This window comes from Gavialis gangeticus, unplaced genomic scaffold (genome assembly GCF_001723915.1).
Source record: "Gavialis gangeticus isolate Ggan-Ray unplaced genomic scaffold, GavGan_comp1, whole genome shotgun sequence".
NCBI lineage: Eukaryota > Metazoa > Chordata > Crocodylia > Gavialidae > Gavialis > Gavialis gangeticus.
Window position 1 is genome coordinate 99320671 of NW_017729033.1, and position 14766 is coordinate 99335436.

General features: G+C 43.6%; 1 protein-coding gene across 3 annotated transcripts in view; it reads left to right on the forward strand.

Moving 5' to 3' along the window:
- FAM13A (family with sequence similarity 13 member A) overlaps window positions 1-14766 on the forward strand; it is a 261003-nt gene that overhangs the window by 70415 nt on the left and 175822 nt on the right. For all 3 annotated transcript variants that reach the window (XM_019526054.1, XM_019526052.1, XM_019526053.1), the window contains exon 5: window positions 4050-4209. In XM_019526054.1, the coding sequence (XP_019381599.1) occupies window positions 4050-4209 (160 nt within the window). The remainder of the gene's footprint in view (window positions 1-4049; window positions 4210-14766) is intronic.

Below are 14766 nucleotides of genomic sequence, written 5' to 3' on the forward strand. Positions count from 1 at the left end.
TGGCACACAGTGGCTGCCACTGCCATCCACTACCCTGCACTGCTGCCGCTCCAGGTCTGGCCATGTGGTCCCTGCCCAGCCCCCCCACTCACCCCCTGCATCTAGCCATGCACCTCCTCCCTCCTCCCCCCCGCTCCATGTCTGGCTGCCAGGGGTACACTGATTTTAAAAGGTTGAAAAGCCCTGCCATTAGACAAAAACAAGAGGAGAGAAGTGACTGTGACAACTATAAACATATCTCCCTGTGGAACATCAGTGGAAAAGTTATCACTCATATTATGCTCTGTAGCCTGCCATCTCTAGGTGAAAGAATCTGTCCTGAAAGTCAAAGCAGTTTTCACTCAGGATGCTCCAACAGTGACAGTGATATTTTTGGTCAAGCAGCTGCAAGAGAAGCATAGAGAAAAATTAATACCATTATACATAGCCTTCATTGATCTGACAAAGACTTTTGATATGATCAACAAACATAGGGCTTTTTACTGTTCTGAAGACATTGGGCTTCTCCCACCAAACTTGAACATCATTTGCTCATTACATCAAGGTATGAAGGCACTGACTTCCTAAAAAATTAACATTCAGCACAGCTCTGCAGACTGACCCTTGGTTCCACCTGCTGTTACACTGCACCTTCAGTTACATTCACATTACATTTCTCCAGTTCCACTGTGCACTCCTCTATGTAGGCAGACCAGGTTCCACGTACACGCCGCTCTCTCTTCCCTTTATTCCAGCCCCAAGCTTCCCCCCACACCCTTGCAGTTCTGGGCCTTCTGTTTAAATTTTGACCAGCCAGCTGGGACTGGCCTACAAAATATGGGACTGTCCCAGCCAAACCAGGACATATTGCACCCTATTCATGCTTAGCCCCTGGGAGAGCCACATACCTTTGCACATTCACCACTTGTTCTTAGTATTGATATAATAAAGTTTTTAAAAAATCAAAAGTCCCTCTTTCCCTCTCTCTTCTGGAGCAAAGCATAAGGGGTTAAAAATATAGATTTTCCTTAATTCAGGTCAGCTGCATTACCTTTGGTATGTGTTTTCAGGCCAAATGCTATCCTTTGTTGCATATGCAAGGCTTCTGTGGCAGATGGGGGCACTCCATGTTCTTGTATCTAGCCATAGAATTTTGCCCTTTCCGTTACCTTTTGTATGAGGGTAGGTTCTTGCCTGCTGAAGTCAGTGGCTTTATCACAGCAGCCTGGGCTGATCTAGAATTTTGAAAAGTGGGGTGCAGATAGTGTGGCACATCCTCACTGATTTTTTTCTCTAGTTAAAGAGAAACTAAAAGCTTTACTAATATGCTAGGGACAAGTGCTATATTATTCAGTTCAAGATGAAAGCAATCACAAATATAATTATTGGAATGTGCACTAATTTGCTAGCTCATATTTCAAGTTTAAAAGAACACAACAAACTAGACAAAAGATAGTCAATGAAGTTGAAAGATATCACATCATTAGTCCTGTAGTCATTATAGTTAATCATATGTCTCTTATTCAGATTCATAAAACAAAGTCTAGCTTTCTTGATTGTCTTGACAGTGTCTCCGATACTTCACTGGGTGCGTCGACACGATACACTGACTGCACAGTACCCCAATACTGCTGTGCAGTACCATCATGTGGCAAAAACTGTGACATGATGCAACTATGCAGTTGTGTCACAAAAAAAGGTGTTTGCTGGTGCTACTGAGCAGTAACTTGGATTACTGCGCATTTATTTAGTACTTGTATAAACAAGCACTAAATAAATGCCCAGTAACAATTCCTCAATAGAGTCTCGTATAGACATGCCCACTGTCAGTCATATCTACACCTAAGTTAATATTACTTTACCTAAATTAAGTTTTTTATGTAGAACTAAAAATAGTCTGTAGAGCTGTGAAATAGGAGAGAGACACTACCAGGAACGGCTAACAGAAAGCAAAATTGCAAAAGAAAGGATAATTTGAGAAGTGAAACATCAAGACCATTAGAAAAGACAGAGGGTTATTAACACCTGTGGAGTGCAGAGAGATTAACTTGAATCAGGGAGATGACCCTGAGCCAGTTGACTCTCCTAGCTCTACCTGAATAGAAATGCAGCTGCCCTTCCCAGTAGATGGTATTAAAGTTTGTGTGGAGCAGGAATTAAAGGGCAGTGGAGACTCTGGCCTTAATGTGAATTTGAGAATGAGGAGATTTTTTGTAGTGAAATGCTTAACTAATACAACCACATGTTTTTAAGTCCTAAATCTTCATAGCACAGGCAAAATATTAAAATAAGAACAGACCATACCACCCTTCGAAATTCATGCAGTTGCATGCCTTTGCAGTATTATGCTGTCATTGTTAACATCAGCGGGAGGATATACATGAAGAGAGCAGATGATACCAAAGGGAAATATTGGCAAGGGTCCCACAGGAGAAATCAAGCTACCAAAAAGTATAGATGTGTGTTTGTGTGGTGGGGTGAGAGGTACATGTGATGCATGGAAGTTCTCATTTCTCTTCATTTCTTGTAGCTTACTGTTTAAACACAAGATTGGCCCCAGGAGACATTAATCATTCATCATTATCATGCCCATGGCAGCTGATTAGTTGTGAAATTTATTTTCCTGATTATATTAAAAGAAGATGGTTTATTCTCAAGTTACCTCTAAACAAAACCACACAGCAAGTGTTTTTCTTTTTTTCTTCCCCATCCTTTATACAAACAATCCTTCCTATAAAGGGAGATACCTTTCCCTTTTTTTCTTTGAATTTTACTGTAGATTGTGTGGCTAACAAGTAAGAATGTGGAACTGCTGGAACTACTCTACAAGGGATTAACAAATAGCTACATTTGACATTATTGGATTTACATTTTTTTTATTCTTTTTTTTTTTAAGATAAATAACAAAAAGAGCCAAATTCTCAGAAGAAAATAGTTCTCTAGAAAATATGACTGTATTTTTAATAGCAGGTTAAAATAGCTGAGAATGAATGACAGTAAATGTATCCACTGTGAGGTATGCAGGCAGTAGCAGATACAGAGACAAATCAGCGTGGGTACAGTCACTCCATTTTGATTGTACGTCACATATACAGTGAGTTTTGAGCTAGCTGCTAGGAGCCATCACAGGCTCCTGACAGAGTTCTGCAAGAGCAGTGAGTTCTGAGCTCACCAGCCAGTCATGGAGTAATAGAAAAGTAGGACTGGAAGGACCTTTCAAGGTCATCTAGTCCATCCCCCTTCCTGAGGCAGAATCATCTCTATCAAAACCATCACATACAAATCCTTGTCTAACCTATTTCCAAAACTGCACAATCAACCCTGTCACCCAAGTGCAAGGCATAGCACCCTAACTCAGCACAGGTAAAGCAGGGGGACAACAGCTGCGGGGATTATTAACATATGCTAGAGATCCAAAGAAGAGTGCCATGCCACCCACTACAGAGTACAACAAAAGAGGAAAGTGAAAAAACTCTGACATGGGCAGCAACAAGATGGGGAATAAATGCCTTCCTGGCCTTATGCAGCAACCAGCAAAGCCCAGAAGCACAGGACATGTCCATGGCCTAGCATTGGCATAGCTACTCATAGATCACCCCTGATCAATGCTTATTCAACCTGTCTTGAACACCTCCAATAATAGAGATTGTACAACTTCCCTAGACAGTCTGTCTCACTGCCTAACTGTCATTTCCCTTTCCCTCCCTCTTTGTCCCTGGTGAATTCAGCAGCACAGAAAAGGAAGGGACAAGTGATGGTGGCAAAGCTCAACCCCTAAGCTGCAGACTGACATTAGAAAGCTGGAGGTCAGGACAGACCCTGCACCAAGGACTCATATATGACACAGCCAAAGAGGGGTGCAACTGTGCCACTGCACCCCTTTCTGGATTATCCCCTGTATCTAAATAAAGAGCTCTTTTAGTTAACAGTCCATTCTTACCTAAACACAGCTTCTTTGACTTGCCAGCCTGACTGTATTTGTACTTCTCACATTTTGATGACTTTATTGTGGGCGCTAGTATTTTGTGTCCTTCTAATGCTCTGCTTGATGTTCTCTTTGATTTTTGCAGCGTACCTTCTGGATTGGAAGGTATGAAGGAACAGGAAATCTGCAACACAATTATGGCCACAATGCTGGAAAACTGTAATACTTTATTTGAACTGGAGCCCGCAAAGCAAGATGCAGAACAGCATCCATGTGAGGAGCTAGCGAGAATTATTTTGGTGAAAGTGAGTACCTGCAGTGTTTTTCTTTTCTGATTTGGAACAAGAGCTGTGGGGCAGGTGACACTGTGTAGGGCCCTGTCCAGACATTTTCTCAAATTGGATAGAAGGCAAAAATGCCAGTCTCATACATTTCTCTGGTATTCATTTATGTACAGTTGTGATGCTACCACCATTTTATACTAACAAGTCTATCCTTTTAAAAGGCTGATTTCAGCTTCAAGATGTTGATGGCTTTAGGAGTGTATTCTGTTTGCATTTATTCTTTATAAAGTTAACCGTAATGGTTAACTTTATGGTTTAAAAAGGAAACCTATCTGATCTTTTCTTTTAATTAAAACAGGAGAAAGTGGGGGTTGGGAAGGGAAATGACTGAGGTAGATAGCCAAAACAAGCACTTTTCTTGGCCAGGCCCCACAACAGCAAGAGCTTAAGGCATACAAGTTGGTTCTTCACTATGAACCAGTGGTGAAGGATATATGCCCAGTCAGGAAAGACACTTTCTGGAGCTGTTAATTTTTAGAGCACGCAAGAGGAAAGGCTATTCATGATTGTGCACTGAATAGCACACAAACAATGGCTAAACAACTAAGCATAATATAACTCTTAAATAATGGGGACCCCAATGTACTTTAAGTTGTGTCTCTTGGTGGGAGAGGAAAGGTATGAAAATTGTATGCAGTGACTATTTTAGAAAGGGGCATTTAGGGAGATAGTAAAAAAGTCCCATCATGAATCATAGACTAGAACAGCTGCTTCTGCAAAGAAGGTCAGAACCCAGACAGTCATCTGTGCAGAATACTGATGGCAATGGTGGGATTCCAAAGCCACTACCAGCACTCTATCCAGTGCTTCTGTCGATGACTTATTCCTGGTGAATTTTAGGCAACAAAAACAATATTGAATTTGGAGATCTGAAGTGACACAGTGAGACCCAGCTGGGTTCCTCTGTCATAGCAAAGCACATAGCAAAATCATCAGTGAATAATTAAAGGGATTTCTTACTCTTAGAAAAGTTCCGCTAGATGCTTTCTACATGGCCCTCATTCAGGGCAAGTTAAAGGCTTTTGCCTTAGTCATCATTCTTCTCTATGCACACAAAGTCCTTGGACAGCAGGGAAGGGAACTGCTGATGACTCATTTGCCATCTCCTCCCTGACGTCTGATACTGCAGTCTCAAAGCTCATCAGAGAACACCTGTGTCCTCCAGGCAGAGGAAATGATCTATACACTGTTTGGAAACCAGGAGTCTAGAATGTTCCTTGACATCATAAATCAACTGTTAATAATCTGATAGGTGTCCAGGCCACTAGATGCTGCCAAGGAGAATTAAGAAAGAGTCATTGCAAACTGTCAATTATTTGTTAGTCTCTCTGGTTGGAGAGGTGTTTGCTGACCCAGGGGAAAAAGTGGGCCCTCTGCCTGAACCACTTCAGAATCCCGAATGACAAGCACCTTTGAGAATTAAAGTGCTGGTTCGAAGAGCTCGGGTATTAAAGTCATGGTAACTTGGTAATCCATGTGTCTAGAGAGCCGTTTATTTTGAACATGATCCAGAGGTATAAGAGATGACTGGTGTTACTTGGATAGATGCATTGGACTGCAAGCAAGATAGGGAATGTGAGAGTCCTCTTGCATTGCCCTATTAGCTGGCAAGTCACAGGCTACCCAGATGGTACAAGTGGTGCCAAAACTGGAGGTCTAATCCTGTCATCAGGTGTTGGTGATACCTGCACATTTTGACAGCAGTATGTTGTAGGTCTGTGGACAATGTTTGGCCTTGTTCCCAGATATCTAACAACAGGGGTGTAGCTAGATTTTCCAAGATCCAAGTGTCTGGAAGTAGGAGCCATAACACATGAGTTGTGTCCTCTGGAGGGTGGGGGCCCTCACCATGGAAGCAAGGTGGGGTGGAGAACAGGATGTTGTATGCCCCTCAAGTAAATGGTGACCTCCTGCCCAAGCAGTAAGGAGTGTGCCAAAGAACCATTTGACAGTGTGCCTCCTGCTATTTCTGGAAGTTACCCTCTTTGTGTCATGACAGGGATCCCTCAACACTCTGCCTTTCATTGTGAATTCAAGATGGTGCAATGGTAGTGGAAAAGGAATGGGAATGAATGAGTTCAGTAGGAGAGGGGGAAAAAGCGACTTATGTTTGAGATTACTGATGCACAAGCTTCTGTAGACAGTAGCCGCCGGCTGCTCCCTGTCTTGAAAAAACAATTACTCTAGAGATGTATTGACTTGCCCAGCCCAGCAAATAACTGGTGGTCTGCATGCAAACACTATTCTTAGTGAAAGTTAATTCCCACCTATGGCCAGCTAGATTTACTAACTACAGTAATTGTACTACGTGCACAAGTGAAAAGCATGGGGCAGATACTGCTCTGATTTTGGATGTTCCTCCAACCCCATTGATCCTCAGCTGTATTGCAGCCAGCTGAGAATTTGTTGCAATCAGCATGGGCAGCAGTTGAAAAGGCAGAGCTGTCCCTCACTGAACCCAATTATGTCTTCCATGGCACCAGTCTCATTGGCCTTCCTCTGCCACTTAGTGTGAAGAATAGCAGCAGTTGCTGCCACAGGCTCCTGACAGCATCACTCACTCACTATTTGGACCTGAGCTATTTCCAGCATTCTCTTCCCCTCCCCCATAGCCTCTGCTTTCATTTGTTGCATTGCCCTTGGTTGCTTTTCCACTTCAATTCTTCTTACCTCCTGCTACTCCCCATCTGTTGTGCCCATTTCTTTCCTTGTCTTCTTCACTTTTCCCTTTTCCTTCTTTATTCAAACAGTCCCTTCCCGCCATTCTTTCCCTTTCCTTTAACCTCAGCTTGTCCTTCTGCCTCTTTCAAGCTAATAGTATTTTTCTTTATATGAGATAATAGCGGGGGGTAGGGGACCGCCACTGTGCCAAGGCTACTTCTCAACCTGATCCCTGTGCCTCTATCATCTTTGGCCTGTATTTTTGACTCATTGGATTGTCTACTCTTAAGGGCAGAAACTAGGTCTTAGTGTCTGAGTTTATCAAGTATCCAGGGTAATTTTGATTCAACAAATACATCCTCTGAGATGTGTATTCTGACCCTAGGCGTCATTAGGACACTCTTCTGTGGGAAGCACTTTGATTGCCTTCAGTTTGAAGTGCTGTTGTAAATCCTACTCAGAGAGTCCCTGGTATGGGAGCTGAAGCACTTATAGGAGGAATATGTTTCATTTTAAAAATGTATGAAATTGAAACCCAGGCTGGGCAGAACACCAGCACAAAAATCACCCTGATTCAGAGTTATGTGGAAGCTCCTTGAAACTTGTTGTCTCTATATGATTCTGTGATCAGCATCTGATGTTATGAACACCTAACTGACATTTATACAAGTGCTTTTGGAGTGGTGGGGGCACTTTAATAAGAGCAGCTCTGAGAGCTTCTTTAATTAAATGTCATGTGTATCAGCATCCCCATGCTGAAAAATGGTGGCAGGGGCACTTTAACTAAAGCCCTTTGAGCAAGCTTTAGTTTAAGCAACCCCACTGCCATTTTTCAGTGTGGGGACTCTGATACATATGACGTTGGAGTCTGCTGGAGTGCAGTAATTACCATGCTAGTCTGCTCCAACGCACTGTAATTACAGTGCCCCAGCCCACCCATAAGCGGAAGCCTTCCTGGGTCTGTGCATGACTGTAAGCGTGCATATGTGTAATACACCTGCTTCCCCCTCTACTTTCCAGTCATTCCTGAGTGCAATCCAGATATGTGGCTGCCTGTTGTTCTTGCAGCCTGCATATATAATGATCTGCTTTTGTGGAGCAGATATCGGGCTTATTCCAGGTATTTGGTGGTAAAACATGATACAAGGGGATTATGGCTTTGACTATTCCATTTTGGGAACATAGCATCCTCCATTGAGCCCTATTATGACTGTCGCTTTCTTGAGCTCCCATGGTACCTGATGTGTGGGTATTTTACTTCCCACATACCATGCTATTAAACCTTTGGCTTCTTTAATGGGAGAAAATGTGCTCTTCAAACAAAGCCATGCCAAAATCATACTTGGCCTTTGTGCAGCTTATTGGAAAAAAAGAAAAAAAAAGTTGAATGGATTGACTTGGCACCACATAATTTGACTTCTGTATAAAAGTTCAGTACTTCAAAGAAAGTCTCTGAATGGAAGAAATTGAAGTAAGCAGCTTTGAGAGAGAGAGGTGTGGTTACAAACCAGCAGTAATCATTAGCAGAGAAGGACAGTGAAATCCAAATTGTGTCTCCTACTGCTCATGCACAGGACAATAAGGGCATACAAAGAGCAGCTTAATCCCTGTGTCTGCTTCACCTCTTGCATGGGGCAGACAGAGGAGGGGAAGCAGCATTGGCTTCAGTTTTGCACCATGTTTAGACAGTGTGAACAGGGAATTCAGGTGTCCAGGGAAAGAGCTGATTCCCCATACTTTTCCTAGGAAAATGGGAATCTTTTTCCATGTTGGAGTCCAGTACCTGCTTCATTGGCATTTTAGTTCCAGTTCAGGATGGAAAAGTTTAATACAAACTTTGAACAGACACAGATTTCCATTTTCTGACCACTTCTAATTTCAGTCCATCATAAAGTAATAAAATGTTCATGGAAGCTGTTCTTTGGTTTGGGGTGCAGTTTCATGACCTTGAGGAAGTTTCTGGATGCTGTGGAAATGTTTCTCTTCTGTGTTGTTTTGTAGGTTAAGGTAATTGGAGATAAACATGTGCAGTAGGCACACATTAACAAGTGGGTTATGCCTACAGATTAGATATCTGTCACATGTTGCATACTTCTGACTTATTAAGGCCATAAAATAAATGCCTCGGTGCTCCCTTTTAATTCCTGTATTTATTGGGTGGTGTCACTTAGAAACTATTTAATCTCTCATCCATCAGGGCAAGGGGGGCAATTTAGCTGCTATGTATGTATCACACAGTAGATATGTAAGTGCTATAATCAAATGTTGCTTGTGTTATACATTACAGTAGTGGTTCTCAACCATTTTTTGTACCAGCAACCATTTGTAAACGTTGATGGCCAGTCCCTACCCAGTGCCCCTCACTCCCAAATCACTGTCTCCTGCCTCCTGGCCACAGACCTCTAGTGTGTGGAGCAGGGGATGGGTATGTAGGGTGCAGGTGTGGGGGGTGGGCACCAAGCAACCCCTCCCGGAACTCTGACAGCCTGCAAGGGAAAAGCAATATTTTTCTTCTTTAAAGGAGAATCCATTTTTAAAGTTTGTTGATCCTTTTTTTAAGTTTTTCATGACCCTTTCATATATTCTTGTGCCCCACTTCTGGGTCACGATCCATGGGTTGAGAAATGCTGCTTCAGAGGAGAATTCCTGGTGTGGTGAGGTAGGCCTTGATTGATTTTTTTCTTCTTTGTGTGGTATTAAACAGAGCGATAACTCAGATAATTAAAGTATAAATCAATTCTTTGCTTCAATATTCTTGTTTTATCACCTGACTGAATAAACTGGTTTAAGAAACCAACCCAGTAACAACATCAGTAGTGCATTGTCCTATTTTTATCTACTGCCTTTCATTCCAAAGGAACTCAAAGTGTTGTTCCAACTGCAATTATACTCCTTACCATAATACACGATTATCCATTGTTATTTAGTCACGTCTGTCATGAAACGTGACCATGGATGAACATTAATCAACAATGTTTGCCAACAGTTAAGTACTGGAAGTGAGGAACACTGTCATTCAATTTGAACATTCAATGTGAAATTAAGTCAGATGGTAGGTAATTACCTAAATAAAGGTCAGGCTAGATTTACTGGAGTTACCACTTACTGGAAAAAAAAAAAACCTTATTGGGATATTTTTTTAATGAGCAAAACCAATCAGTTTACAGTATGGCTCAGGTGAACTCTTGCCATCTCCAGTAGCAAGGTAGGGGCCTGTGGTGGCATGGACACCAAGGCACACAGTCGACAGCCCAGAGATTGCAAATTTGAGGCCATAGCAGAATCACTTGTGGCGTGGCCCTGTCAGATTCCATTGAATCTCTGAATTCTGCTAAATACCTTGTCACAAGGACATGAAAAAGGAAAGGAAGTAGCAAGGTGCTTTGGTTGAGTGCTGGCTTGAAGGGGAAAATGTAACCTGTTTCTTGACCATGTGTGACAGGGAGCCATGTCAAGACTGGATCTTAACATTGGCCCACCCCTCCATGTAGGGCAGTCTGCCCTGCCTCTCCTGCCATGACTTGCTGCTTAATAAACTGTATGCAAGGTGTGGGAGAATGCCCATTTAATGCTCCAATGCCTGGGGCAATATACATGGCTCTGACCTTCCCTACACCAGGTCCCATGCCTCACAGGTGGCATCATAAGTTGTTCATAACTCCGGCCTAAGGCCAAGCCAGACTCTCCCCCTTGCTGGGCCTCTCACATTCTGCCCTTCAATGGATCTCATACATACCGCCCCCTCACACAGGGCCTCTTTCATCCTGCCCACTCTTACTGGGCCTCTTTCATCCTGCCCCTCACTGGGTCACTCACAAACCCACCCTGCTTCAACAACCCACTCAGACGAACAAACTTACCTACTCGCACTCCAGCCAGTCCACACGCAGCCCTTCGGGTTGCTCAAGGAACCCTACTCTATGTGATACCGGCCTTATGCCTCACACTGAGCTAAACTCCACCACCTCGATGGGCAACTCATCCAAGTTTTTTGGTCTTGTGGGGGTTGGCTCCTATGAAGCCCTTCAGGTTGCCCAAGCAACCCTACTCTACATACCCTCAGTGCAGCCCTTCAGGCCTGCCTGTGCAGACCCTACTCTGTACCCCCACGTGCAGCCCTTCAGGCACCACCACACACCCTACTTTGTGCAGGACTCCATATGCACTTTCACCCCTCACTGGGGCCAACTCATGCCACCTCACTGGGGCTCAGGCTTTTACACCCCACAGGCTCAGGCATCTGCAAAAGTGCCTGTGCCCCACTGCCTGTTCCTGATCTAAAATTACCCACTGGGTGGTGGGAGCTGGGGCTATAAGGTGCCCCTACCCACCTTTCACTGGGGAGGCAACTGGCCTGGCATTTCTGGGGAACTACCCTGCCACAGATAGTCCTACCAGGCCATCCTTCCCCAGCAGGGTGTAGTTTCAAGTCATACCCAGGACCAGGAGCCTCCTGCCATCCCCACAGCTTCTGCCCTTTCCTCCAAGATGTTCCAAGCAGCTCCAACTGGGTGGTGTCCTTTCTCTGGCTGTTTGCAGCAGCTACCACCTCAGCCCTGAAGACCTGAGCTAAAATGGAGGCCACTCACCCCTCTCCTCCAATCACATGGCACTCTTGCAGTCATGTGACTGCCTCATCAGGGCTGGCCTACACCTGCTGGCTGCCCTGCTGCCTGCTCTCAGCCCTTCAAGTGTTCTCACACCATGCCTAGTTTTTTTCCTCTGGAAGTCTACCATACACAGCAGAGCACCTTGAATTGGTAAGAGCAGACTAGCTGGAAGCCCACATCAGCTGGAAAATGACTAAGCAGGGTTGCAACAGTATCTGCTTAGATGAGGGCCTGCTGCAGCTGCTTGTTAAACAATAGGAATTTGCCAACCTGTGTAAGAAATTGTTTCTTTTCTGCTCCTTTAAATGACAGAGCAGACAACTCCACTTGCCAGGAAGCAAAACAGCAAGTGATCCTAGTAATAAAATACAAAGTACAAAACTAATCTAAAATGATAGTTTTGGAATTACTTACTTATTACAATTATTCAGCGTATTTAACTCTCTGAAGAGACATGAAAACTGGCATCCTGCCAGCTTTTCAGAGAAGGGATGGTTTCAAAACAAGGTTTTTATTTTATGTGGAATAGACTTTTTCTACCTGATTTCCACTGTTCAGACAAATGATTCCAGTTCACATGGGAAGGGAGGGCTGGGATAAGCTGTTAGAACAGGTTTTTGTCATCTGCACTGTAAATCACAGTGGTGTGCCAGCAGATGTGTTCGTGCTGCTGGCACACCGTTGTGCCTTCTGCTGTTACAAGAATCTGCCACTAGACTTCAGAAGAGCAGGTGAGCAGTCACATGAAGCTGTGTTTGCAAATGGAATCTGCTGAGCCTCTATCAGGAGGTTGAATGCTCTGTGCCCAGCCAAGGAAAGCCCTTAGAAGCAAGTATGACTATACTTAAAGATTATGAGTAGTCCTATTGGCTTCAGTGAGGTTGCTCATATATTTAAGCTTTAAAGTGTTTGAGTGCTGAGTTGTATTAAGCCACAGTGTTTGGTCCCTTCCAGGTTCATGCCTATTGTCCTGAGGTAGAATGCAGAACATGGGATTTTTCAAGGGCACTCAGTACTGGCCTAACTCTTGCTCCCACTGAAGCCATCTGTAAAATCCATTTCACTCCAAGCTTGCTGTGACCAAAACAGTCCACAGAAGCTTTTTTGTTTGTTTGTTTGTTTTTTGTTGGTTTTTTTTTTAAGTAAATGCCTCCTTCCTTCATCAGTTTACCACATAGTTACCTAAAGCAGCCTAACATGCAAGGCTCTGGCCATTTCTTTGATAGCGCACAGTTTCCCAGAACTCACCAACAGTATGTGTAGTCAACTTGCCCACATCACCCATATCCTGATTTTAATTAACAAATCTTCCCCTGGCTCAGGACTGCTGAGTTTCCAGAGATTATATACATAATAAAAGCAAGAGAGTGGTTCTTCAAGAAGAAAAGGAGAACTTGGGAGTTCTAGTCCTGAACTTGGGTCATGCCCCTGGTAAGCCTGTGGGGATCTGGGCAATTTCTTGACCTTCAGTGTATGGTCAATTTATTTTTTTTCCCAGTTTCCATAGGAAAACTTGAGGGGTTTCCCACTTTCCATTTTACCATGGTGCTAGGAATATGTTTCAGAAGGGCTTGAGACTGGCTTTACTCTTCTTCCATATGAGTCAGTGTGAACAGTTCCATTTTGAAAATCTCTTCTCAGGGCTTTTTTGTTGCTTTGATGGGTAGACTGAGCTTTCATTTCACTCTGTATCACCACATGGATAGACAACACCTGTTCTCTTCTATCTGAATCAAAGAGACTCAGAGGCTTCAAGATGACTTCAAATTTAAGATGATCCCCCAACACTTACATTCTGTTTATTTTAAAATTATGAATATGTTATAATTTTCCATGTATAGAATCTAATTACTGGAGGATTACCTTACATTCATTCTGCCACTATTGCAGTGGTAGGGGGAACTTCTCCCTCCTGCAAGCTGCCTCCCCCCCATGCCCATCAGCACCTGCCCCCCATATGGTGCCTGTTTTGCTATCACCTGCACTGCCTGCCCCCTGCCTGCTCTCCACAAACATTGTTGCTATGTGCCTGGGCAGGGGCTGCAGGTGAAAGGTGGGGGGGGGAGGGCAGAGGCTGCAGGGACAGGCAAAGGGGTAGCAAGTGGCTCCTGTGGCTCTGCTTGGCATTGCTCCAAGCTCAGGAATGGAGTGTAACAGCCACAGCAGCTGCATGCCCCTCCTCCACCCTGTACTCAAATGCAAGATGAGGGCTTCTTTCCCCATGGGGGGAAAAAAACCTCATCTTGGATTTGAGTAAATACGATAAAATCGTGGTGCAGAGGTAGTGTGGAGGAAAGCACCTGTAGGAACTTCTCTTTGGTTTTCAGTTTTAATGTTCTCTCACTCTGTGGAGATTTACATAGCAGTTGTCCATGAATGAGCAGATGGGAATATTTATAATAGGAGCAAAATGATTCAGACAGAGTGATATTTTAAGGTGAGAGCTCACAGGAAATGAGCAACATGAGATTTGTAGGGGAAGGTTTATAAGCCTCAGAACCCTTCTGCTACAGTAGATTCTTGACTCTCAGGTGGGGAAGGAAAGTTATAGTGTTTAATCTCTGCATCAACCAGAAAGGGAGAGAAACATCAAATGAAAACAAGTCTCAGAATAATTACCAGGGATCATGGTTTTCTCTGATTAAAAAATGCCCAATTTTCAGATTTAAAAAAGTAACCCAAAATCCACATTTTTCCATGTTCAAAATGAAACACCACTATATATCTACCCATATATTAGTGGTGTTTCATTTTGATTATGGAAAAATGTGGATTTTGGGTTACTTTTTTTAATCCAAAAACTGAGGATTTTTTTTTAAATCAGAGACAACCAGGATCCCTTATAATTATTGGGATGATTTGGAATGATTTTCTTCTACGCTCCTGACTCAGCAGTGTTAAATATCTCCTTTGCGTGTAATATTAAAACATCATAATCAGGGACCTACTTAATTTGTAGTTTCACAGATTTTGTGGAAACGGCAAAAATCCAGAATTGTCTGTGAAATCTACAAAATCAACAAAAAAAGCTTGATAAAAACAAAATGCTGACTCCTGGGTGGGAGCCAGCAGTCCTTGCTGCTGGGAGGGAAGGCGCCAGTTGGCAGGGCAGTACCAAGGGCAGCAGACAAGATGGCGGCTGCCCCCTTGTCCCTCCTCCCCCCACTGGGGTTTCTCCGCCAATCAGTGCTGAGAGGTGGGGCCGCATGAAGAGCGGCCAGCATTCAAGATTGCAGACACCCCTCCC